The 26,984-nt window shown below is 56.4% G+C and overlaps 1 protein-coding gene across 1 annotated transcript; it reads right to left on the minus strand.

The window, feature by feature from the left end:
- Positions 1–9,143: 9,143 nt before the first annotated feature.
- TLX1 (T cell leukemia homeobox 1) lies at positions 9,144–16,088 on the minus strand. Its single transcript, XM_036336272.1, has 3 exons — positions 14,921–16,088; positions 12,637–12,838; positions 9,144–10,313 (listed from the first exon to the last, which is right to left on the minus strand). Exons 1-3 carry the CDS (start codon positions 15,483–15,485, stop codon positions 10,091–10,093), a joined length of 990 nt encoding a protein of 329 aa, XP_036192165.1. The 5' UTR covers positions 15,486–16,088; the 3' UTR covers positions 9,144–10,090.
- Between the last annotated feature and the right edge of the window lie 10,896 nt (positions 16,089–26,984).

Raw genomic sequence — 26,984 nt, forward strand, 5'->3', positions numbered from 1 at the left:
GAGCTCTGCTCTCGGGGTCTCTGCCCGAAACCCCCGGGAGCGAGCCCGGGGCCCAGGGCATTTCCAGGTGAGACAGGGCGGGCCCTGGCGCCCGGCGACCTCTGCATAGACGCTTGTTTCCCGCAATTCCTGGAGGCGGGGAGTCCGGGGTCCTTGCACTTGCTGCGGGCAGGTCCCGGGACAGGATGAAGCCCACACACTCCACAGCAGATCTCGCCGAGGCCCAAGCCGGCCGCCCGGGACGCGTACCCCTGGCGCGCAGGGATTTAAAATAAAATTTAAAAAGGGCAAGCTCTTCTCGGCCCGGGCAAGGGCGCCTCGCGGGCCGCCCTCCGCAGCCCGGGCAGCGGGGCGCACTCGGGTCCCGGACGGGGCGCAGCGACTCGCTGCAGAAGAACCGCCCCGACTGCGGTCGGTCGCCTCCGGCCTCCGTTCCTCGGGGACCGCGCAGCCAGGGGAGTGGAGGCCTGGCCCGAGCCGGGTGGCGGTTCAAGTTTGCCAGCGGCTGGATCCCCGCGGGTGGGTGCGGGCTGCGCTCTCCTCTGGGCCGCCCCGCCCCTCGGCAACCCAGGGACCAGATGTGGGGGACGTCGGCGCAAGAAGTTCCTTCTCTCCTGGAACCTATTTATATTTCGAATTCCGGATCCTGGCCGACGGGGCTTCCAAATGAGACCAACCGCTGCTGCCCGGCCAGACAGCCCCTGAGACTTGGGGGAGGGGTGTGGCGCGAGAGAGGGTGAATACGGGGTGCTTCTGGGTCGTTCACTAACCACCCCAACAGAGCTGCCTGGACACAGGCTTCAGGGTGCCCCGCGCCCCGGCTGTCCCCAGCGGCGCCTCCCCTCCCGGCAGCTCTCTGCAGGGGCCCCTTTGTACCCTGCTCGCCAGGGCTCATTGGGGTCCCGAGAACTGTGAACTGGCTGTGACGCCTCCGGACTAGAAAGGGAGCTGGGTTGCTGGGTGGAGGGGACGGTGGAACCTACCCCAGATGGCTCGGGGATGGCTAGGGGGCCTCCCTTAAACGGAGGGTTCTGCTAAGTTAGTCCAACCAAAGGCCGTCCAATGACCTGCTGCTTCAGCCTGCCCCCCCCCCGCCCCCCAAACCAGGAACATCCCTCCCGACACTAGCCGCTCTCCCACTGGGTCTAGGTTAGCTGGTGTCGCACTGGCACTGTAGACCTTTAGTTCCCAAGACCCTGTGCAGAGAGGAAGGCTCTCACCTCTCTCCCTAGGACAGTAGATGAGGATGTAACTCTGACCTGGGGTTGCTGTGGGGTTAATAATTGTCCCCTCCCTCTCCTTCTGCCCAAACCCCTGCAGAATCTGCCCCAGGCAGTATCCAGCCACCCCGTGCTGGCCAAAAAACACCCAATTTCTGGCCTGACATGTTCCAGAAAGAGAGAGAAGCCTGTGGATATGAAATGGGTTCAAGGTGGGGCCGTGTGTCTGAGCTCCAAGCTGCAGCAGCTGGTTCTCCCTTGAGAGCAACTGAGCCGTGAGAGGATGCCAGTGAAGGCCCCTGAGAGTTTTCCTATGAACTTGCAGGATTGGCCTCCCAGTCCGTGGGCAGTCAGGTGTGGCCACGTGGCCACCTGGGAACAAGTGAGTGAACGCAAGTGACCCTGAGTTTCCCTGGACTGGAGGGAAATGGGCGGTGAGGTCTGGGGACAGCAGCTGGAGTGTAACTGAGGGATGTCCAGGGAAAGAGGGGGTGAATGAGTGGACACGCAGCAGGACTATCCCCTTGTATGGATGCAGACACGTGGTCAGCCTGAGACCCAGCCTGAGAGTCTGAGGGAGACAGAGCAACAGTGAGTTCCTGTGAGCACGTGAGGTGTGCAATGGGTGTGGGGGGTGGGGAGGGCACATGGCAGGGGGACTCGCCAACCTGCAGCAGCCCCACCCCGTTGTGGGAGCCTCCAGCCCCCCAGGGCTGGGCGGATCCTCAGGAGGTTTCCTCCCTCAGGTCTCCACCCGTCCCTGCTGGGTCTCTACCAGCTCTCACTCTGCCTGCCAGTCCCGTGGACAGTTGGGCGCCTGTGAATTCGGGGATTTGCTAATCTGCCCCTTGCTTCAAGGAGGGGCGGGAAGCACAGCACCTAAATACACAATAAGCCTCCCTTTGAAGTGCTTGGAGGGAAAACTCCCATTGAGGAGGGCAGCCACTGGACTTTCCCCATGAAATCCAGGGTCTAGGACTGAGGTGGGGAGAGCAGGGCCACTGCAGTTCGCAGAAGGAGCCCCACCGGCCCCACACAGTGTGTGGAGAAACCAGGTCAAGCCGCCCTGGGGCGCCCTGAGCCTTTCCTGGAGCACCTGAAAAGAGCCAAGTGCTTTTACCTGTGTTATCTCCTTAATCCCTTCAGAAATCTGAGGAAGGATTGGCCCTATAATTTGGGCAATAAAAGTGCAGGCTCCTGAAATTTAATTGACTTTCCGGAGGTTAGAAAGCACAGAAGCTGAGCTCAGAACTTAGGCTGATGTCCAAAGCCACCTCAGCAGCCACCTGGGAGTGAAAGAGAACTTTAGAAAGAGGACCAGGTGCAGAAGGAGAGGAAAGGGCAGGTTGGAGGGGCCACACCGGTAACAGGGAAGGAGCAGGACATAAGGGGCCGGGAGGGGTGAAAGGCATGCTGGAGAGTGTGTTATCAGAACCATATCCAAAGGGGTATTGTTTGCGTCTGTATTTTTCATGTCTGTAAGTAAAATGGAAAAATACTCTAGGACAAATAAAATGAGAGTGCAAGCCATATTTGACAAGGCACTGGGCCTGAGAACCCAGGATTCGATCTCAGACAGAGGGTGGTAGTCTAAGACCTTGATCCTTGAACTAGCATCAGCCCCATCAGCTGTTGTTTTAAATCTGGAATCTCAGGTGTCACTCCAGATAGACTTAATGAAAATCTGCATTTTAACAAGTGTTTCTTCCCCACATTAAAGTTTAAGGCCTTGTCAGGGGATATTTATACAGCAAATAAATGAGTGTGCCTTACATTTGTATATAAAGGAGCCTCTCCAGGGAGGCAGGGAAGACAGGAGGGCCCTGCTCTCTTTTCTTTTCATATTCTGGCCGATTTTACTGCCTAAAAAGGTGGATATAAAACCCCTGCAGGCTGCACCCTCCTACCTACCCCAACACAGTCCCAATTCTCCAGCCTGAGCAGCCTCCCTGGCCACAGGCTTGGCTCAGGGCAAATGGAAAAGGAAAGGAAGGGTTTCCCTTCTGGTTCTCCATCCCTTTGTCTAATAAAGTGTGGTCTACTGCTTCTATTTTTAACTTTCTGCTTGTTTGAGTCCTCCCATCCCCCTCACCCAGAAGAGGGAGAAGGAGGTGGGGAAGCGCACAGAACCCCCTTCCATCCCAGAAGGAGGCAAGCCCAGGCTGGGAAGGCCTGGAGGGTGGGTGCTGGATAGGTGTGGGGGAAGAGGAGGTCTCAGGGGCCAGGGAGTGCTTCAGGACTAATCATGGGGGGAGAGGGAGAGCAGGCATTCAGAGCCAGAAGGGGTCCAGCAGCTTGGGAGCATTTTTTCCCAGAGTCCTAGGGGGCAAACTTTCAGTGGACTTCTGAGCTAAGAGCTCCCTCCACAAAATGAGACATCTCTCAAGGAGGCTGGGAGGGTCTCAACTCAAGGCCTTCCCAAATCCATCGCATTCCTGGACTCAGCCATCTCTCCCAAGGGCCCTGGTTCTAGGGCAGTGATGGCGAACCTATGACATGCGTGTCAGAGGTGACACGCAAACTCATTTTTTTGGTTGATTTTTCTTTGTTAAATGGCATTTAAATATATAAAATAAATACCAAAAATATAAATCTTTGTTTTACTATGGTTGCAAAGATCCAAAAATTTCTATATGTGACATGGCACCAGAGTTAAGTTAGGGTTTTTCAAAATGCTGACACGCTGAGCTCAAAAGGTTCGCTGTCACTGCTCTAGGGTTAGACCCTGAGTTGGAATGCTGGTCCCCACCTTTTGTCAGCTGCCTGCTTTTAGGCGAGTTGCTTAACCACTCTGGACTTGAATTTTCCTTGTCTCTAAAGTGGGATGGAAATACCACCTACCTCACAAGGTGGTTGGTTGTTAGGTACATGCAATACCTTGCAGTGGTTCTCAATCTTCTGGCCCTTTAAATACAGTTCCTCATGTTGTGACCCAACCATAAAATTATTTTCGTTGCTACCTCATAACTGTAATGTTGCTACTTTTAGGAATCGTCATGTAAATATCTGATATGCAGGATGGTCTTAGGCGACCCCTGTGAAAGGGTCGTTCGACCCCCAAAGGGGTCGCTACCCACAGGTCGAGAACCGCTGCTTTAGAGCCTACTGCAGTGCCTGGAACAAAGAAAGAGCTCAATAATGCTGCTTATTAATATTCTTATCGTTATTATTTTCTACCAGGGCTGGTAGTAGCCACTCTGCTGGCCCAAGGGTCCCTCAGACCCCAAGCTCCCAGGGCCTTGGCTCCAGGCGCCTCTCCCCGCGCGGCCCCTAGAGGGCGCTCGGAACTCACTTGTCTCTGCGTTGAGGCCCAAGGTCCGGCTCCCACTTTGGGGGGCTGAGTCGCCGCCTCTGACTCCAGCTTTTGGGTCTTGAGACTCCTCCTGCAGGAACCGAAGATTCGTGGGCTCTGGGACCACAGGGTGGAAAACGTGAGGGGCAGGAGCAGCTCCCACGAAAGCCTTAGGGCGACACTTGGCACAGGGGGCCTCGCATCCCCAGGCTCTGCAGCACCTTCTCGCTCCCCCCGGGAGACCGGATTTCCGTAGGCTCGCGGAGGCAGCGGCGGCGCCGGCCTTCTTAGGGTCCGTGGCCAGAATCCAGGGCGGTCCGTGGCCCCAAGCCCAGCCACAAGTTCGTGGGATGTGTGGCCGCCGGAGCTGCGGGACTGGAAGTTAATGCGTCGGCCGAGAAAATCCCCACCCCCAGACCCTCCTCCCTCGGGGATAAGGGAGGAGGAGAGAGAAAGCGGAGGAGGGGTGCCCGCGGAGGGGTGGCCGCGGGTAACCGCGCGCAGGAGCTGGGGGAGAGGGGGCTGCAGGGGTAGGAGTGCGAGCGTACTTGAAAATGCCCGCAGTGGGACTGTGTGCGTGTGTGTACCTAGCTCCGCACACCTGTAGCTCCCCTTGAGTCACGCGGCACACCCCATGCAGAAGGAGGCATGCGAGGTTGTACACAATGCAGGCTGTGAGTGAGGGGGTGTGAGTTGGCACCCACCCCTCACGACAACACCCCTCCCTCCACTCATCTCTCGTCCTCCCCACCCACGAACACACCACCTTCCCAGTCCGCTCCTTGGAAATCCACACTGGCTCCGGCCCTCCCCTCCTTTGCTCAGTCTGTTCCTACCCGACTCCCGGGGTGAGGAATCGGGGCGTGGGTGCAGGTGAGTGGTGCAGAGGCTCCCTGGGCCCATGTGGGCAGCAGATTCGTGCCATTCTGGAAAAGCCCAGGCAGCTCTGGTTAGCTGCCCAGACCGATGCCTGGCTGTGGGGCTCCAAACTCTGAGCTGATTAGGGAGTGCCCGGATGACGAGTTGCCGCCTGGGGGCAGAACTCTGGGGGCGCGTGGGAGTGAGACGTGTGTGAGGGTGAGGAGAGCAGGAGGGAGGGTCCCTCTGGGCAGCCCGGGGACCTCCGCTTCTCCCTTCCCCAGCATGGCTGCCCATTCCCAGCTGCTCCCGCTCTGCACAGCCAGGAGGGAGGGCCCTGCTTAGTGGGCTCATACACCTGGAACCTGTTTCGCCCACCTGCAAGTCACTCGCACCGCAAATGAGGCCCTTCTGAGTCCCGGGCATAGGGCCACACCATACCTGCCGCCGTGGTGGGGGCATCACAAGAGAGGCCAGGCCCACACAGTCCCCAAGCACAGAGCCGCGCACAAAGCCACTATTATAGGTAACAGGTTGAGCCAGATTCTCTGTTGGCCTGGGAGGCCCCGCCGGCTGCTAGGACCCCAGCCCTGCATGGGTTCCTGGGCCTCCACTGAACCTCCCCGCTGGGTGCCCAGCGCTCACTCGTGGGGGATTTGGTCAGTGCAATCGGCTCACTCCAGCCCAGGAAGGAGACAGGCCTCTCCGCCCAGGCAGGTTGGTTCATTTCCCTCCTTTCCCGGCACCTCTACGCACAATGATTCGGATAATTCCTTTTCTGGTTTTGAACAGAGACCGACCACTTCTGGCAGGCGCGTGGCAGCCGGGGTGGAGAACTCTCCGCTGCGGGTAGGTGGCCCTGCCTGTGACCCTCGAAGCCCCTCCCCTCCCGCCTCGGCCCCAGGGACCCGGTGGCAGCCCGGCCTTTCCCGGCTGCCGCGGCTGTAGGCGGCTGATGCGGGATTCGCCAAGATTCGGTCGCAACGAATTCCTGGCAAAGAGTGGAGAGTCTGGCGCGGTTCCTCAGCGCCGAGAGCCCCAGGGCCCCGGGGATCTGGTGCCTCTGGGAGCCTTAGGGCATGTACACGTGGAAGGGAGACCCGGGCCACCAGCGAGTGCAGGGAGCGGAGCGGGGCGCGAGGGTCTGCAGGCTGGATGGTCTGGGCAGCGGGAAGCCGCCTGCGCCCGCAGTAGGCGTGGGTAGGGAGCGGCAGCACTGGGGATCTGGCATGCGGGGTGCCCCCTTTCCTGCAAACTGGACAGGAGCCGCCGAGGGCCACCGGGCTGAGCGGGCTGAGCGGTCTTTCCCCGGCCCGGGCAGGAGTGTGAATCCCAGCTATTTGTGAAAATGAGGAGGGAGGAGGTATTTGGGGGAGGAGGTGCCTTCTGCCTCCTTTTGCTTGCATTTGTCTTGCAAGATGGGTAGAGAGGTGGTGGTGAAGAGCCCGCAGGAGGGTTGTGTTTGGGCCAGGCAGCCGCTCCCCATTTTTGCCCCAGCTCCTCAGTTTGACTGTTGGAAGCCAGAAAATATCCAGGAGCCTCAGGGATATTTTCAGCAGCTTCTTGGAGGGGTGGGGATGGTTCCAAGGACTGCGAGATGGTAGGAAGGCCCCAGTCTCCTCCAGGTCCCCCGACTCTGCCGCTGGGAAGCACGGAAGGTATGTCATAAAGGCCAGAAACGGAGGAGAACTCAGAACGAAAAGTGCAAAAAGTGGGGGCTGGGAAGCTCCAGCACCGGTGAGAGGGGAGGAGACAGCTAGACCTGCCTAGGCAGAAGGAGGCAAATTCTACCCGGTTCCAGGAGGCCATTTCCGGATTTCGCTCAGCCGGGGTACTGGGCGCTGCAGCCACTGCAGGCCAGAGACCCACCGCAGATATCATGACCAACAACACAGTCTGTCAGGGTCTGGCCTTGGTCACCCCCTGGGCCTGTGGGGTGGGAGGAAGAGGCTGGCCTACGATTGATTTTTGGATGCAGAATTCTGTCTTACAGAGAGCCAGCTCCAAGGGGGCCACAGCTGAGGGATGAAGACACATGGTCTATTCCCCACAAAGCCAATTTCCCCTTGGGCCTCCTTAGGTGGGAGGTTGCTATTCTTTGTCCCCATTTCATATGACATGTCCAGGATGGCAGCCTGATCAGGGATGAAGGACAGTGGCTCTCTGATGGCTTCCATGGCTCCCTCAACCCCAGCTCTGCGTGCACAAACATCCCCTTCCTCCCTCCACAGCCTGCAGGTCCTGGCCCCCAGATGTCCCTCAAGCTCAGGCACCAGCAGCTGCCCTGGCAGCACCAGCTCACTTCTAGTTTCTAGCCACCAAGTTCTCTCACTCTTCCACCCCAAAGAAAAAGCCTCCTATCTCCCCACTCCACTCCCCCAGAATGGTATGTTCCCCAGACCCTCCACCACCTGGCTTCATCCACAAAAGCAGGCCCAAGTCAATTTTATACACCTGAGGTTGGCCTAGTGCAGTGATGGCGAACCTATGACACGCGTGTCAGAGGTGACACGCGAACTCATTTTTTTGGTTGATTTTTCTTTGTTAAATGGCATTTAAATATATAAAATAAATATCAAAAATATACATCTTTGTTTTACTATGGTTGCAAATATCAAAACATTTCTATATGTGACACGGCACCAGAGTTAAGTTAGGGTTTTTCCAAATGCTGACGTGCCGAGCTCAAAAGGTTCGCCATCACTAGTCTAGTTGTGTTGGGGGGCGGGGGGCGCTAGATGTATGGAAAGTGTGCACTATGGCTGCTTTCCTGACTGGAGTGATTTGGGGCCTTTCAGAAGGTCCCTGAGAAGTCACTTATTCAGATCCCACCTAGGGCAGGCTAGTGCTGCGAGCTGTGAGGTCCTGGTCAGAGGATCCTGGCCCCCTTACTGACTCAGTGTGTCCTAGTTTCTGCAGCTTGCTGGGTAAGGGCCTAGAACTCCAGAACTCCTAGCAGATGTTGGTACCCCCCACAATGAATCTGCACACCCTACCTTAGACCCCCCTCATCTTGTACGCCACCAGAATACATTTACACCCACTCACCCCCAGTCACTGGCAGGGACAATCACCCACAATGATCCCCACTCCACACTCATTCATTTCCCCAAATATTTACATACTGTTACAAATGATGTATACAGTAAAATATACATCTCACACACAATTACATTTACACAATTACAGATGATACACAAACATTCACACATTTAACACAGAAACAGATTCACAAGGAGAAACTAATATGTACTCTCACAAACATTAACACATGATTCATACGCAATCACAAATACCGGTGGGTAATCATACAATTATCTCTCAAAGCACAGCTCCATTTAAACATAGTTATACACACACACACCACACGTTCGAGTGTATAATGATAGTTTCAATTTGTAACTTAAGCAGAAAGAAGCACACACAATAGCTGCGAACTCAAAAAAATAAAATAATTGCAAACACAATTACACAATTACAAATCAGTGATATTCTGATTGCCCACACCATTCAGAATGCACACGCGCGCGTGCGCGCACACACACACACACACACACACACACACCTCACACTCCAAGACACGATATCCTCTTGAGCACTAGCTGTCCCGGGAAAGCCTTTCTCTCCCTCCTTACCTCAGCTCTGCCTTCTCTCTGTCTGTCCCCCTTCTTCCTTCCTCTCTCCAGAGCCTGCAGGTCCTGGCCCCCAGATATCGCTCAAGCTCAGGCTCCAGAGCTGCCCAGCTAACACCAAACCCAAGTAGCTGCAGGGTGTTGGGCTCAGCAAGGAGCAGGCAGCCCTAACTCCGGATCCGGAGGGTTTTATTATTTTTTTCACATAAATTACACAAGCACTTTATAAAATGGTTGCACAGAAAACACCTTATAAGTGCATAACTTAAACCCCCCCCTATGAACAGGATCTGGAGAAACAGGCTGAGTTTGTGTGAAAGCCTGCCTGTGAGTACCTGGGTGGGGCTAGGATGTGTGATGGAGGTCTGGCAGGCCAAGTGGCACTGTTACCGCTGTTGTGTGTGGAATGGTGTCTCACAGTGTGGCCACAGCCTCGAGTTTATGCGAAGTGCCATGCTGTTCAGAGTAAGTCTAGGTCAACCTGGCCTAGGACAGATAGTGAGAATCAAAGGTAAGAAAGCTATGGCCCGTGTGTGCGGGACATTCTGCCCTAGGTCCCCTGTGTGTGATCTGCGGTGACACCAAGAGGGACGGTGGAATCACCTCTGTGTGGGCCTGTGGGTGTCCTCATCTCTGTGTCTGCCTGTGTGTGTCGGGATGTGATGGTATGTGATGAGGAGTGGGATACAGAGAGAAGGTTCCAACGATAGCCCGATAGCCCGTGCTGTCCTCTGGGGACCCCAGAAGCTCTTCTTCTCCCTCTTCCCCCCCACCTCTCAGTCCCACGTTAAAAATCAGATTAAAATAAAATAGATGCAAACTGAGGCGACTCTCAACAGTTTTAGCGGGCGCAGGACCACGTGGGAGTCAGGGCGTGGGTCGCGGGTCCCTGTGCTCTGCACTCCTTTCTTCTTTTCCACGGAAGAGAGCGCAGTTTCGGCAAGCAGGCAGGCCCCCCGTGGAGGGGCGTGCTCCCCTCCGTGGGCAGTCCGAGGCCGAGGCCGGGAGGGTGGGAGAGAGTCCTGGCCCTCGGGCCTCAGCGTTGACCCCTTGGCTGGGCCGGGGTCTGAGGGGTGGGCTGGGCAGGCTCACTCGCAGGCCGAGGCCACAGACGTGACGCTGGTGATCTTGGTCGAGTCGTCAGACCAGGGCTGCAGGTTCTGCAGGGCGAAGAGCGACGAGTTGTGAACGCAGAGCGGGTCGGCGGGCAGCGGCTGCGCCAGGCTCTTCTGGAAGGCCTCTTGCTGCAGCTGCAGGAGGATGCGGTTCGCCTGCTGCCTCTCGGCCTCGCGCTCCTCCGCGGTCTGCCGCCTGCACGGGGACAAGCTGTTACCCACGCTCCCGAGTTTCCCAGGGAGACCTGAGCGCGCATGGGCGCTGCTGCCTTGGCAGCACCCAGCTCCAGCGTGGGTCCCTCTACGCATCCCCTTATCTTGAAGATCCCGACTCCCACAAAGACTGGTAACCCCAAAAGTAGATGGAACCGAGCTGTAGCAGGGAAGCTGCGGGAAAGTCCGCTAGGAAAGGAGCTGGGGCTCCCTGTCCAGCGCAGCGCCCACACAACAGCCTGGAAGGGCTCAGCCAAGAATAAAATGGCATCTTGCCTGCCCCCCAACCCCCAGGAAGACCAGACACCCCCGTCCCAATCCTGAAGGGCCTCGCCTTCCCCACCAGTCCAGGAGGAGGCAAGGGCTGTGGATGCGAGCTGTCCTGCGCGACCTCTCTTCCCCCTTTTCTCTGCAAACGTGTCCCAGGCCTGGACCTCCTGCGCGGAGCCCTTGCCCTGTGCCTGCCGGGCCAGCCGGCTTCCTCCGCGGCGTCCAGGGAGGCGATGACTCACTCCATTTAATGCCTCCCCTCCACCCCGTCAACTGAGATCAAACGTCTGTCTCTAAGGTGGACAGACCTAATGGGAGTCCCCGGGGCCTCCAGAAGCAATTTGTAGGCGATCGATGAAGCCGCGCGAAGCCAGCGAGGGGCTCTCCGCGCGACGGACGCCGGCCGGCCTCCCGCGGCTTCTTCTTGCTTTTCACTCGGTGTCTCTGGCTCTCTCCTTCCCCTTCTTTCCTGCACTTTCAACTGTTCGACTGATTCTCTTCCTTCGGGCTTTTGTCTCTATCTCTTGTTTTCTTTCATCCCCGCCCCTGCCCCGTTGGCTTTCTCAAGATTAAGGGAATTTGTTTGAAACGAAAATGGAGGTTTTTCTCATCCATTGCTTTTCTTTTTCATACCTAAGTCTTCATTAGGCTGCCTGGTTTCCTTTTCTGCCTGGGTGGGGTCTCTAGCTTGCCCCCCCCCTTTGCGTTTTGGTTTCTCGGTTGCCTGTCACTCTTTATCTGTCCCCCACCTGGGGGAGGGTCTTCCCTGGCTCCCTCCCCTCCCCTAGCTACAGCCCTGAGTGCGCCCTGAGAACGCCGGTGTACCCCTCCCCAGCCAGCCTCGCTCCCTCTTCAGCTAGCTTTCCAGCGGTCTGAAGCTGATGCCCCTTCCCCTGCGGCAGGAATGTGGGGAGGGGTGGGGAGGGCAGCAGACTAGAGGGGCAGTGGCTTCCTTTGTGGCCACCACGGGCGGAATCCCGGGCAGATTCCTCGCCTTCATTCAGTAAAAGAGGAAACTCCAATTCCTTCCTCAGGCCCCAGGCCCGCCCGGCCCGGCGCCGCCGCCTTCGCCCAGACTCCTCCGCTCCCCCTGAGGCCTGAGCTAGCCAGAAACGCCTGGCAGGCGTGGAACCGAGTGTGCGGGCTAGATGTGCGGGCGGGAGGGTGCAGAGATGCAGGAGGGGGCGGCGGAGAAAGCGCTGGTGTGTGTGCGGAGAATAAGGCTGCCACGAAGTCAGTGGGACACAAGGAAGAGGGGGAGGGAGGGAGGAAGAGAGAGACAGAGAGGGACAGAGGTCGAGGTGCATGTATATAGGGGGAAAATTAGTATAGTGGATGTGTGATGTGAGAAGGGTAATCTCTCTCTCTCTCTCTCTCTCTCTCTCTCTCTCTCTCTCTCTCTCTCTCTCACACACACACACACACACACACACACACACACCCATCTGCTCCTAATTGATCTCGGGTTCTGTGGGACCATCAAAAATCCTGCCACAGCCGGCGCGGATTGATTTTCCCCTTCCAGAGTGGGGAACCCGCGGCGGGAGGAGGGAGTCCGCGGAGCCCAGGCGGAGGTCTGGGGCCCCAGACGCTCTGCAGGAAGCCCGGCTGGGGCGCAGAAACCGGGCGCAGGCCATCCTGCCTCCAGTCTCCGGGATCGAGGGGGTATCTCTGTAAGTGCACGTTTTCGCAAACAAAAGGCCCCGCGGGACTCACTGACCCAGACAACCTGGACTGCAGAGACCGCTCTAACCCGCTGCCTCCTCAAGCAGCGGCCGAGACCAGCCGCGCTTACAAAGGCATTGGGTTGCCGGCCAGAAAGCCAGGAAGCCTTCGATCAACAGAGCCAGGGCTCGCCAGCCTCATCTCGGTCAATCGCAGCGCCTGCCTCCCACTCCCCGAGAGCCTAGCAGGAGCTGCTGGCTCCTCCGAACACATCGGGAACCGGGAGCAGAGGGAGTGTGACGTCCCGAGAGGCCCGGAGCCTTGAGCAGCCGAGACCAGCCGCCCGCGCCGCGCCCGCCCCGCGCGCTCACCTCCACTTGGTCCGCCGGTTCTGGAACCAGGTTTTGACCTGAGCGTCAGTCATTTTGAGCGCCTTGGCCAGGGCGGCGCGCTCGGCGGAGGCCAGGTACTTCTGGCGGTGGAAGCGCTTCTCCAGCTCGCAGATCTGCAGGCGCGTGAAGGACGTGCGCGGCTTCTTCTTCTTGGGGGGCGTCCGGTTCTGATAGGGGTGACCTATACGGCGTGTTACAGTGAAGGGTGAGAGGGCCACTGGAGCGGGAGACAGACAGACGGCAGAGGCAAGCGGCAGAGTGTCAGGAGGTGTCCCAGGCCCGACACCCCGCGACTCAGCGAGCATAGCAGCTAGACCCCCAAATCAGAGCCGATCAGGGCCTCGATCCTCCCTTCAGCCCTCAGCTCCAAGCCGGGCCGGAAAGGGCCCCCTCCCGCCGCCAAGCTGCAGCCGCTGCTGCCACCACAGAGGCCTCCCCAGCCCTGGGCTTCCAAGTGCCCAACCAGACACTATACCACAGCCACCTCCCCAGTCTCCCTGAGGCGAGCAGAAGATGGCAGCCCCCCGCCCCCAGGGCTCCCCACAGCTTCCCACTGCCCCAGGCCTCCAGCCTCAGAGAAGCTGCCCAATAGTAAGAGGCCGGACCCTGCCTGGTCCTGACCTAAGCCTCCATCACACAGCGGTATACACAGACACATCACATACAACAGTGGCAAGTTACAGATCTACACATCCAAACAAGCCAGTACACAGGCACAGGCACTCAGGCAGACACGCACAGGACATGGCAACACAAGGCAGTCATATACTCTCTCCGAACCTTCCTTAGGCCTGAAGGACGAGGAGAGGCGCCGTGGCCCCCCTAGGCAGGCCTCTGTGAGGTACCTTTCAGCAGACCCAGGATTAGTGGGTTCCAGGTTGGGGCTTCCCTCAGAGTCCTTCCCTCATTCCAGCGCTGAGAGAACTTGGGTTGGGGCAGTGGAGCCCCTTGAGTACAGGGCCCTTCCTACAGCCCCAAAGTGGAGTGGCTGTTCTGCCTCTATGAATCTTCCCTCCCCTCAAAAAAACTTTTTGCCACAGACCTAGAGTCTGAGCCAAGGTTGGAACAGGAGCAGGGGGGCCTGGGGTGCCCTAGGGTCTCCTGGTCTAGGGTCTAGCTCTAAGCCGCCTACCCCCCTTTCACAGTTGGGCGCTGGAGCCCAAACCCCGCTGGAGTCCCGGCCTGTGCCTCCCTCCTCCTGCTCCAAAGGCCTGTCGGGAACCCAGACTCAACTCGTGGCTGCTTCGCTGCTTCCCAGCGGGCGTGGGGGCCTGGCTGGGCGGGAAGATAATACTCTCAGATCCAGGGGATGCCAAGGGAAGCGGGAAGTGAAGCCGGGGAAAGGGCCCGCGCGAGCCAGGGCTGAGCGCCGACTGCGGAAGCGGGAGCGCAGAGAGCCGGGACTAACGGAGGAAGGCGGGGAGCAGGCAGCGGAGAGGACGGCAGCCGGCGCCGCCGAAAGCGCAATCGTCCCGGGAGTAGTCCTTTGGCGGCCAATCGATCCTGGGCCTGGCCGGTGCATTATTTACGCCGGAGGGCCAGGGGTAGGAGATGGAGAAGGCCGAGCCCGGACAAAGCCAGGAGTAGGAGGTGGGGGAGAAGGCCGAGCCCGGACAGAACAAAAATGAAGCGGGCGGCTCAGCCTCACGCTGCCACCGACCTGGGCGAAGCCCGCAGTTCGGGAAGAAAGGCCCGCCAGCTCTGCCGCTGTACTCGGACTCGTGGCCTCTGCTGGCCCGCAGCGCAGCAGACACTGGGACTTGGAGTGTGTGTGTGTGTGTGTGTGTGTGTGTGTGTGTGGCTGGGGGGTGCGGGGTGGGGGGCGGAGGTGGGGAACCTGTTCTTTCCTTGCGTCTGGTTCTGGGGCTCACCGCCTCCCAAGAGAATGTCGGCCGGGACTGAAGAAACAGTTTGTTCACATCGCACCCCTTCTCTGAGATTCCGGGCCCCAAGTGAGGGCGGAATGTGTCCCGAAGCTACATTCCTCTTCCCTCCCTCTGACCGGGCCCAGGACTCCGCGAGGGGACTCTGGGAGCGCTTCTCAGGGCAGGGGTCCTGCGGGAGAGACGCAGCGGGCCCAGGCCGGGAGCTGGCGATTCCTCGAGCATAGAAAGGTGGCAGGCGGCTAAACGTGCGGGAAGCACCAAGAGTTGCTGAGCGACCGACCGGCAGGCACAGGGGGCTGCAGGGAGCCATGAGGGGGAAGGGAGAGCGCAGAGCCCGGGCCGCGGCCAGGCCGGGCGCGCGCGGGCCCCGGACTCACCTGTGAACCTGTCCTTTGTGTATCTGCGGTTACTCTCCATCCAGGGGAAGGTGAGGCCGGTGAGGTTGTTGACACCCGGCACGGCGGGCACGGAGGGCACCGTGGGCAAGCCAGTAGCCAGAGGCTGGGGGTGGGCCACCGCTCCAGCTAGTGGTCTGTGCGCGGGCACTCGAATCACTCCCGCAGCGCTCAGCGCCCCTCCGCCACCGCCGCCGCCGCCTCCCGGGGCCGGGCCGCCCGCCAAGGCCATGTTCACGTTGTAGGAGCCGGCCAGAGGGCCCATGCTGCAGGCACCGCCCCCGCCGCCCGCCGGGCCACCAGGACCGCTGGGGCCGCCTGCGCCGTAGGCCCCCGCGTTCCCGGCCGCCGCCCCGGCCACCGGTCCCCCGCCGCCGTAAGCGTAGGCGCCTCCGACCAAACAGCCAAGGCCGTATTCTCCGTCCTGGAGGCGTGAGTTTGGCCCCATGCAGCCGCCCTGGTCCGGGCTGTTGAGGATCTGGTCGATGCCGAAGCTGATGGGCTCCGCGTGGCCCGGGTGGAGATGGTGCGGACCCAGGTGCTCCATGCCGACCCCCGCCCCGGCCCCGCGGGGGGGGGCCTGGGCGGCGGGGCTCGCTGTTTTTTCTCTCTGGGTGCAGCGCGCAGGGGCGCGAAAGCAGGAGCGCTTCCTGGCTGCGCCGAGACTTGGAGGCGAAGTACGCAGAAGGGCTAAAGTAGGGGGGAGGGGAAGGAGAGGGGGCGCCGTGTTCTACTCCTCTCCGGCTGCTCCTTCCCCTCTCCGGCTGCTTGCTCGCTGTTGACTCTGGGACATCAATCACCGGGCGAAAAAGCCCGGTGCGAGGGAGCCTAGCCGTTCCGACCCGGTCTCTCCATTGGCTGTGAGCAGAGAGAAGCGGGGTGAATGACAGCGCGGGGGAGGGGCGGAGACGGGGAGAGGGAGGCCGGGAGCCGAGACAGATGCCGGAGCCAGAGACAGAAGGACGGAGACTGAGGCGCAGAGAAGTAGTTCAGGAAGAGGGGAAACCGAGACTTAAAAGGAGAAAGAGAAAGAGCAGGAGGTGGCCATTCCCAGAGACTCACAGACAGGCGGAGCCCAGGAGGTGGAGGTCAGAGCCCTCTTCCCCGCCAGGCAGGAGCCGCCCCCTAAATTTGAATTGGGCCAAAGGGGTCCAGGCCACAGGCCTCTGGGGAGGAGGCGTCCCTTGGCTACTGGAGAATCTTCCCAAGGGCTCAGCTGGGAAACACCTGTCCATCAACCAGAGTATTTACACCAAACGTCAAGCCCAGCTCGTTAGACAGTAGAAGACTGTCTACTCCCAGGTATGGAGCCCAGGTCAGGGAAAGTGAGTTCCGGCTGGGCCTTCTTTGAAACAGGGGCCTATATGTTGAAAAAAAATCAACCACCACCCAACTGAGCCTGTTTAAGGAAACTGAGGAAGAGAAGACTTCCTGAAAGGCAAGCACAGCCAAGGGAGTTCGCTTGAGGCCTGTTGCCATGGTGCCTATGCTTCAAGATACCCCTTTCCTTTAAAATAAACAGATGTCTCAGGAAGCAGTTCCCACAGTATGTGAACGAATTCAATCGGATTGTTTCACCTAGCAACTAGGCCAGGAGTGGCAATGTCAAGCAAGAAACCTTCAGACTGTGGTAAGGGGGAGGGGTTATTTTCTTACTTTTGGAATCTAGGGTCTTAAGGCAGTGGGGGCCTGGGGATGGTGGGACTAAGATGAGGGAAGTGCATCCAGGACCAATTTAGGCCTTTTCAAAGTTTTGCCTGTGGCTGACTGGCTTAGAGCCCAGGAGAGGAGGAAACTCCCTTTTCTGCTTCCCCTTTCCCCTCTCCAGGAGGGAAATGTTTGATCCCTCCCAGAAGCCAAAATTGGGAAAGGCATAGGTTGGATAACTTGGGATCTATTTCTGGTCTAGTCTAGATTCAACAGGCCTTCAGAGAGGAGTGTCTCTATCGGGCAAGGTGCTAGAATGTGAAGGCACACATTCTACTTTAGCAAGTCTTATTGCAATGTAATGTTTGCTTTGGCCTATGACTTCCACTTGAAGAGGTCTCCTTGGAGGCAAAAAATGGCTTACTTATCTCTGTTCTCCCCCCCTCCTGCCCCCCCCCCCGTGAAGTATAGCCCCAACCCACAAAATATATTCATTTTGAGTGAATAATGAATGAATTAACCTCCTTATTCAACAAATTTTTTAAGCACCTACTATGTGTCAGGTATGGTTCTTGGCGCTGAGAAAAGAGCAGTGAACAAAACAACGTTTCTGCCCTCATGGAGCTTGCATTCCATAGAGGAGATGTAAAGAAGCAAATACAATAAGCCAGAGGATGATGAGTGTTACGGAGAACACTGTAAACTCTACACTAACTCTTTGAGATGAGTATTAACCCTATTTTACAGACGCAAAGAAACCAAATCTCAGAGAGGCTAAGTGAGGTGATAAGATGGAGGAGCTGGATTCTACTTGCTTTCATGGGTTACCCTGGAACCCTGGCTGCTGGTTGGAACAGCGTCTCTAAAAGGAACACCTTGTCTAGGCTCCAGGCAAGTGGACAGGGGTCCACGAATATAAAGCCAGATGTGGTTGTTTTCAACACTAAACAGACACCTGAGGAGAGAGTCCCACTCCCTTAACAGCTCTCTCCTCTCCACCCACCCCAATTCAAACAGGAGGTTCCATAACTTTCTTGGGAAGTTGTTTGAACCTGAATGTGTCTCTTTCCTGCTTCTGATGTTGAAAGAACTGAAAAAGAAATAGATAAAAGTGTTTTACTGAGCAACTACTATGTGCCAGGCACCACACCACACTGATCTCATTTAAGACTCACACAACCCTGTGAAGTTAATAGAAACATCTCCATTTTAAAATTATTAAGAAAAAAATGAATCTTCATAAGAGTATTTTTCATAATGAATAGTATTATTCATAAAGCAATTTTGATGAATAGATAAATAAAATGAGGTATCTCTGTACAAATGACTTTATATTCAGCCATAAAAAGGAATAAAAAGGACATCCTGGTTCATGGTACAACATGGAAGAACCTAGAAAACATTATGCTAAGTGAAGGAAGCCAGGCACAAAAGGCCACATATTATATAATTTTATTTATATGAATCATCCAGAATAGGCAAATCTATAGAGACAGAAAGTAAATTAGTGGTTTCCAGGAGCTGGAGGGGGAGGGGGGGGGAGGGAGTTGACTACAAGTAGATAAAAAGTTTCTATTTACAGTGATGAAAATATTCTGGAGTTAGATGGTTATGGTTGCACAACTTGTGAATATACTAAAAACCACTGAGTTGTACAATTTAAAGGGTTGAAATTATGTTACATGAATTATATCTCATTTTAAGAAAAACAAAAACTGAGACTCAGTGAGAAGAATGAAGTTGCCCAGAGCCACACAGACAGAAGAGGATTGAGCTGGGGTCCTAAGCTCTGAACGCCTTTCCTGCAGAGGCTGAAACTATGGGGAGAGACCCTTCAGCATCCTTTGAGATTGGGTCCCCATTGCTTTGCTCTGTCTTTCTCCTTTTAGTCAAGAAGTCACATTGTGTCTAACAACAGTTCTGCCTGCTGCAATTAAAACCCTGTCTTTCTAGGTTATCCTCAAGACTTCTCTTTGCCACCTCTAGCCCATGCTAGAAACCCCTTGAGTGTTCCTAACACTCTCCCCCTCCTAATGCACCTTTCCAGCCCCCATGGCTTTCCAATCCTGCCTGATCCAACCCTTTGGGCATCTGCTTCACTCACCTCTTAAACGCCTCACTTCTGTCACCGGTTGTCCAGGGTAGCTGGGAGGAGACCTCATCCTTTCTGGCCTAGTCTAAGTTTGGCAGAAGTCCCCGCTGCCTAGGGGTCCACTAAGACTGTCAGGATGCTCTTCTCACCAAATTCAACAGCCCAGGGACATCCTGCCTTTCCCTGCCTCACCGCTACCTGGCTGACTGATTTCTTTGGAATTTCCCACCCACCTCTCCTGCTATTCAGAGTCAACTTTTCTCCCAACCTAGTTCTGAGCTGCTGGCCTCCCCCCAGCTGGGGTTCTTTGAGTCCAGCTTGACCTCGGCCTTTGTCTTCCAATGGGATAATGGCTGAGGGCAGGGTGACCCTCTCTGTCCCTTCTCTGCTAGGAAGATGAAACAAGAGTGCCAGGATTTGTTGGCTTCTGGCCCCTGCCATTCCCTGAAGCAGTTTCTTGAGCACAGTGGTGCAGGTTAGGAAGTTTTCTGAAATGGAGGAGGAGACTCAGCGCTTATCTTCTTCGGTGTGGCTTGCGGCTTGCAGTAGCCCTGCTAGGAAAGAGGAGGGAGGAAAAGGAGGCAGCACTGACAAAGAACCGGTGGTGTCCTCGGTTCCTTCTCATCCCATCCTCCAGATGTCCTGTGATGCGGCTTTTGTTGTCTCCATTTTACAGATGAAAAGACCAAGGCACTGAAAACTGAACAGGGACAGAATTGGGCTCAAATGCTGTTTTTCTGATTCCATTCATTACAAGCTGCTTCCTTAGCACCAAACCTGGCGGATGTGGGCCTTGCCTTGCAGGAGTATTGTTGCACACATCTAGGTGAGTTCCAGCCCTGAGGCCACCTGGTAACAACCCCCCTTCCAGCACCAACCCTCCCAGGCGCCCCCACCCCCTCGCCTGCAGAATAAAGAAGTGCTTCCAATTAAAAGAGGAGCAGCTGAGGCTGAGGCTGGAGAGTGGGGGTGGGGGGAGAAAAGGGAGGGCTCAGCCACAGGGGAAGCCCCTTTGGATCCCTCATTGCTTCCTTCCCCCTCTGGGAGAGACCCCTGAGCCAGGGGTTGTCCTATAGCTTAAGGGTGTGTATGGTAACTTAATTACTTTGTGTGTGGGGGACTGTGTGTCCATGAAGGGAAGCTGGATGTGCATGACAGTGAGGGTAGTGTGTTTGTCTTTAAGGAATAACTTTAAAAATTTACCCAAATATGTACCAAGTGTCCATTATGTAATTGTGTTAGGCTGTTGGGACACAACTGCAAACAAGAGGCATGTCTATTGGTAAGATTGGGAGTGGGGGGAATCTGTTTTACAACTGGATTTGCTTGTGTGAAGGATGTGTGTGTGTCAGCGAGAATGTGAGTGGATGTGTGTTTTCTGTAACGGGATGATTGTGTGTCTCTACAGCTATTCCTCTGTAATGGGCCCATACATGATGGTGTGAGGCTGTCCCTTGGCCTGTGTGTGAAAGTGTGAATGTAATAATAATGTGTGTTGCTGGTGGTATGTGTGTATCTGGGGGGAGGGGCGTCCTATTTTCTAGTGCAGTTGTCAGGGAAATGGCCATATGTGGACGTGTGGGTGTGGGAAGAGAGTGACAGGGTATGCCCAATAGGCATTTAGCAGGAAAGGCATAGAACAGGCTGAGAAATATGTAAGGGGATGTGTAAAATGAAGCAGTCCATGGTGGGACCATTGAGGTCTGGATTCTCAGTACCAAACATGCCCCTTCTGCCTTGCTCACCTGCCTCCATAAAGAGGTAGGAAATTTCTCCTTCCACGAAAGAGGCATGCACAGCTGTGACTTAGGGCCTTAGAGACCCAGTAAAGGGGACCCTACCTACCCAGAGCCCTGGGGTGGGAGTGCTTGCCTCTAGGAGCCTATGTTGGTGAAGGAGAAGTGAGCAGGCTGGTTCCAGGCACACAACTAAATGATTCTTCAGCCCCAGGTGCCCCCACTCAATTCATACAGTAACAGGAGCCAGGGACCCCTCCAACAGCAAGACAGGCACATAGGTCCCATCAGTGCAGCGACCCTGAGTGCGTAGAAGATGGAGAGACAGGGGACAGAGCCAATCTGATGTAGGATATACCTAAGTGTCACCTGGTGTAGGGGCCAGCACCTTTCTCCTCCTCCCACCCCCACCCCAAAGCCTGCTAGGGCAACGGGGTCCTTATGGCTGTTCCTCCCTCACTAAGGCTTCCCCTCTTAGCTTCTGTTGGCCCGCCACCCCTGGGCACCCAGCTAGGGCCACAGGCCTTTCTTTCTCTGACCAACTCCCTCCCATGGGAAGACCAGAGGCCCCCAGTTCCTCCATCCAGCATGGGTGCCCCTGACCCAGCATGTCTCCCATGCTGGTCTCTGCTCAGGTTTCCAAAACCAGGAAAGGGTAGGACATGGGGTGAGCGGAGAGAAGGTTCAGGCAGGACAGACCTCCAAGTCCTGCCATTCCTGACAGCTCCTGGAGGGCTCCCTGGGCACCACCCAGGAGACACTAAGTGAGCCTCCCACCAGTGGGCCCAGGGAGCCGCTCTGCTTAGGACCCAGAACATGGCAGGGCCCAGCCTCCCAGCCTCAGCCTCTACCCTTGGCCCTACTCAGCTGCTGGGCAGGTCTATGTCCAACCCAAGGAATTTCAGGTGTCAGGGGGCATCCAGGTAGCAGGGCCCTGAGCAGGGCACAGGGGAGGGAACAGAGAGCGCTAGCCAGGCCTCCGAGGGCCACCGCAGTCTTTTAGGAACCACCTTCGGCCAGGCTGACAATGGGACTCCCTTCCTGCTCAGAGGGCTGAACCTACCAAGCTGTGCGGATTCTCCCACTCCACCCATCCCCGCAGTAAAGACAGAATGAGCGAGATTTCTGGTCATGAGCCTGCAGTGCTCATATCTACCCAGACTTCCCACCTCAATTCCTCGCCCTCAGGGAGCACAGACTTGGCCTTAGGGGAGGCAGCTGAAGGCCTTCCGGCCCCCAAACCCAGACTCCCAGTGGGCTTCAGTCCGGCTGTGGCTGTGGCGGAGGCTGAGCTGGAGGTCCTGCGGGTGTCCCTAAGAGCTCGGGCCACCTTGGCACGGATAGGTCTGGTGATTTCAGGGGTGCAAGGCGAGCGTCAGAAGCAGCTGGCCTCCGCTGAGCCGCGGTGCCGGGCTGTTCTGGGAACAGATAACCTGGCTCGCCCTGACCCCGGACCCGACCGGACCCCCACGCCAGGGGAGAGGCCTGGCTGCCCCGCCAGCCTGGTGGATTGGGGAGTGCTGGGTTTGAAATACTCTCTCCAAGCTCCTCCTCCTTCAGAAAAGCCTGGGAGCTGCAGCTGCTGCTGGGCTGCTGGTGGGGTTGGGGGGGTGGGGGTGGGGGTGGAGGTGGGGTGGGGTAACGTGTTCCACACCGCAGCCGGATGGCACAGGGACCCGCTTGTATACAAAAGGTCGCGCACAGACACACGGAACACCACGGCTTTCCAGGGACAGCGTCGGAGCAGCCACTGCTCCTTCTCTCACCCTCCCAGGCCCACACTCATCCTCAGCACAAAACGCAGACACACCTGCGTGCAGCCCCGCGGATGCTCACACAGCCGTCGCGCACCCGCACCCGGGTGCCCACAGACACGCCCAGCCACACCCCTCTCCGCGCAGATGCAAAGCGAAACAAAACCCTCTCCCTTCACAACACAACCTGCAGGTCACACGTGCACAGGAACGCAAACCGCAGGTGCACCCCTTGCCACACGCCCTTCCTGCTCCCTCCGCCACACTGACTGGGCTCACCAGCAGCCACAGTTTCCTAACTTTTCCAGGGAGACCAGGGTCGCCTTCTCTCCTGAGGGGGTGGGGAGCAGAGCCGCAGGTGCCAGAAGTGGGGGGCGTGCCAAAGGGGAGGAACTGTATCCATATGCATGGGATCGTCGCACAAAGAGCAGCTGCCCAAGCTCAGCCCCGCGGGCGCGGAGTTGCGCCGAGGCTGCGGCCGCCCAGCTAATTGAATTAGGCCGGTCAGACCCTGCCACCCGCGCGCCACCCGCGGCCGCTTCGCCACCGGTCCCCGGGCGCCGCAGGCGCTTGTTGGGGGCCGAGGGAACGGATGGAGGGAAGGAGGCACTGCCGCCTGAGCCCCTGCCCGAGGCGGCCTCTCCCTCCAAAAACAATCGCATTGTCCCGAGGGCTGCGTGTGGCCCTGGGCGCCCGGTATCCCCAACTGGACTACGACGCTGTGATTAATGGGACAGCGGAGAGGGAGCTGGCATGCCCTCCTTCGCCCACCCTCTCCCTGGTTCTCAGCTGCCTCCGATTAGGGTGCCCCTTCCCCACCTGGGAAGTGAGGGCGGGAGGAATAGGGAGGCAACCGACAGGCCGCTGGAAATTAGAGGGGGTGGATGCCCTAGTGAGGGAGGTGTGGCCCGGGACGGGCAGGCACAGCGAGGCCTATGTGAGCGCGGAGGGAATGAGTGCGTCAGGGCATGCGGCTAACTTCATGACTGTGCGAGAGCATTGAGAGCGGTTAGCAGCTGCACAGTGAGTGAGGCGGGGTGTGTGTGTGTGTGTGTGTGTGTGTAAGGGGGTGTCCTAGAATGAATCATGTGATCTCAGAAGGGTGGAAGAGGGCCACCACCCTGGGAACCTAAGGCTACAGTGGGCTTTGGGGGATCTGAGACCTTGCTCCAGCCAAAGCCCCTGGTCCCAGGCCCACCTGCTGCTGCCCACTGAGCTTCGTCAAGCCACTGAAGTTGCACAGTGAAGATGAAGTCTCCTAGAAATCCAACTAGGGGTGGGAGTGATCCAAAGCAGGAAGCCTTGTGCCCTCCAGAGGGTTCAGTGCATCCGGCAGGGACCAAGACCTTCAGGAGTAGTAATGCCAAGGGGAGCAGTAGCTGTCACTTCTAAACCCCCTTGCCCCACAGCCCCAGGCTCCTAAGGGGGATGGGAGCGAGGGGTGGGTGGCAATGGCCTGGGGGCCCACTCCCTCAGGCCAGGGGCCCGGCCTCTGCAGCCTGCACTGTATTTCCCGGGATTCTTACTGCATCACCAAGATGAGCAGTGACATTCCCCTCTCCCCTTTCATAAATATTGCATCTTCCCAATGCAATTACAGGAGACGGAGCGGCATGAGCATTTACTAAATAAGATTATGGGGTAATGCTAATGCAGTTTATGTCTTCGCTCTGACACCAGACAAACTCCCTATTAATAACCTCTCAATGAGGCAGGCGGCTCGGAAGGCAGAGCCTGGGGCTGCCCACACTGCACACTCAGTGAGAATGGCCACAGCATGGCCACCCTGGGTCCTGGGGCTCCAGTCGCCTTGGTTCTCTCCCTGGGCTGCCAGGGCCACCCTCCCCTCTGCGCCTCTCAGCTTGGAGCTCCCTTTTTCCAGAGGCAGCCTCACTATCTGCCCCAAGCTGGGGAGCTTCACTGACACCCTCACTTTGCCACTTCTTTGGGGGCAACAGTTTGGTCCCAGCTGGTGCTCTGCTCCTCTCTTCAGAATCCACACTGCTGGAGGGCCCAAATCTCCCCCCTAAAGGGTGTACAGGACACACTCTTCCCTGGCTCAGAAAGTGCTCACCTTGTCGATGGGAAAATCAAACCCCTTTATCCCGCCATTCAAGGCCCTCAACTTACTTTGTGCTTCACCTGTAGTCCCCTCCCCCAACCACTGGCCATTCTGTATCAACTGAGATAAACACTCTTCTCACACCTTCCCACTTGCGCCCAACTTTTAAGTGCTGATGCTCTGGCAAAAAGAGAAAGAAGAAGAAAGAAAGAAAGAAAGAAAGAAAGAAAGAAAGAAAGAAAGAAAGAAAGAAGAAAGAAAGAAAGAAAGAAAGAAAGAAAGAAAGAAAGAAAGAAAGAAAGAAAGAAAGAAGAAAGAAAAGAAAGAAAGAAAGAAGGAAGAAAGAAAGAGGAAAGGAAGGGAAAGGAAAGGAAAGAAAAGAAAAGGAAAGGAAAGGAAAGGAAAGGGAAGAGGAAGGGAAGGGAAGGGAAGGGAAGGGAAGGGAAGGGAAGGGAAAGGAAAGGAAAGGAAAGGAAAGGAAAGGAAAGGAAAGGAAAGGAAAGGAAAGGAAAGGAAGGGAAAGAGAGAAAGATCCTACACTTCAAAACCCAGTTCAAATTTCTGCCTCCCCAACATTCTCCAGGCATAATTTATGAGTCCTTCAAGTGGCCAATAACACACTGTTTTAAAAATTGCATTTTTTTTGGTGGTGTTGTAGATTTGGAGTCACAGAGACATGGATTGGAGTCCAAGCCACACTACTTCACAGGTGTAAATCAGAGCAGATCAGTTAACTTCTCTGGCCCTTGCTTTTTTATTTTTTTAATAAAACAGGCATTGTGAATTCTGCCTTCTATTTCATCAAACCATTGTCAGAATCAACATAAAGATGAAACAACGTAAAAGTTTCCTAATTTGCCCTAACCGGTTTAGCTCAATGGATAGAGCATTGACCTTTGGACTCAGGGGTCCAGGGTTCGATTCCGGTCAAGGGCATGTACCTTGGTTGCGATGTGCGATCGATGTTTCTAACCCTCTATCCCTCTTCCTTCCTCTCTGTAAAAAAATCAATGAAATATATATAAAAAAAGTTTCCTAATTCATTGGGTGTATCTCTGCTTTAAGTTATATATATAATTGATTTCAGAGAGGAAGGAAGAGGGAGAGAGATATAAAAACACCAATGATGAGAGAGAATCATTCATCAACTGCCTCCTGCATGCCCCTTACTGGGGACTGAGCCAGGGCATGTGCCCTAAGCAGGAATCGAACTGTGACTTCCTGATTCATAGGTTGACACTCAACCACTGAACCACACCAGCTCAGCATACAGTCTTTTATTTATTATTATTATTATTATTATTATTATTATTCCATTAGCATTTATGTAAAATGTTTGTTATCCCTACTGGTCTGGGAGTCCTTGAAACTGAATGTTGTCCAGTCCTGCTCAGGTCCCAGATCCAGTTGATGAACTCTTCAGACATACTAGATGCCCGTGTCCGGGCTGCCCTCACTTGCCTCCTCTTGAGGGCCCATTGAGAGGACAGGGCTACGGCAGGAGAGACAAGTTCTAGAAAAATAGAATGTCAGCGCAACAGAAAAAGTTCAGACAGGATTTCAAGGTCAAGAGAGCCAGCCAGCCCCACCCCCCACCCCACTCCCACCTCAGGCCGCACTCTGTGCTAGGAGGTCATTAACACAGCCCTGGGTTCTTCTTGGCCTTCAAATAAAAAGACATTTCATGCCCAAGGACCACAGTAATGAGGAACCAGGGAGGGGCTGGGTAGCCTGCAGGCTCAGCAAAAGCTTCGCCACCTCAGAGGCCTCTCCTCCTTCCTCCCTCCGCCATCCCTCTGAAGTCAGCGAAACCTTTGAGCAGCTTCTAAGCTAGAAGGAGGTTCCTTTGCCTTTGGAGCAGGCTGAGAGGTAGGGGGCACAGGCTGTGGGGTAGGAGGCACAGGCTGAGAGGTAGGGGGCACAGGCTGTGGGGTAGGAGGCACAGGCTGAGAGGTAGGGGGCACAGGCTGTGGGGTAGGAGGCACAGGCTGAGAGGTAGGGGGCACAGGCTGTGGGGTAGGAGGCACAGGCTGAGGGGTAGGGGGCACAGGCTGTGGGGTAGGAGGCACAGGCTGAGAGGTAGGGGGCACAGGCTGTGGGGTAGGAGGCACAGGCTGAGAGGTAGGGGGCACAGGCTGTGGGGTAGGAGGCACAGGCTGAGGGGTAGGGGGCACAGGCTGTGGGGTAGGAGGCACAGGCTGAGGGGTAGGGGGTACAGGCTGAGGGGTAGGAGGCACAGGCTGAGGGGTAGGGGGCACAGGCTGAGGGGTAGGGGCCACTGGCTGAGGGGTAGGGGGCACTGGCAAGTCCTCTTTATAGGCCCCACAGAGCTTCTCTCCTCTGCCCCCAGATCTCTACAAAGGCTAAACCGTCTTTACCCCAGAGAGGCCATCAGGTCTGTGGGGACAGATCGGAGCCTAGGGCTTAGAAGATTGGGGGGGGGGGCGTGCAATGCTCTACCATATCCTCCAGTCCCTTGTTCCTCAAACCTGGGCTATGCCTGGTCAGGCCAGCACATACTACCAACTTCCAACCTGCCATTCCTGCCCTGGGCTACAAGTGACGCTGAATGCTGCAAACCTGTCTGAATCTGTCTGGGGCCTTTTGGACTTACCACAGCTTCCCTCCACTTATTTACGAAGACTTGACTCTCTTTTCCCTTTCTCTCCTGTCCAGTCTCCCTCCTGAGTGCTGTTGGAAACCCTCCTAACCAGCCCTTTTACCCAAATTGTACAGTGCATGCATGCAAACACAC

The sequence above is a fragment of the Myotis myotis genome, unplaced genomic scaffold (genome assembly GCF_014108235.1).
Source record: "Myotis myotis isolate mMyoMyo1 unplaced genomic scaffold, mMyoMyo1.p scaffold_m19_p_15, whole genome shotgun sequence".
In the NCBI taxonomy this organism is placed as follows: domain Eukaryota; kingdom Metazoa; phylum Chordata; class Mammalia; order Chiroptera; family Vespertilionidae; genus Myotis; species Myotis myotis.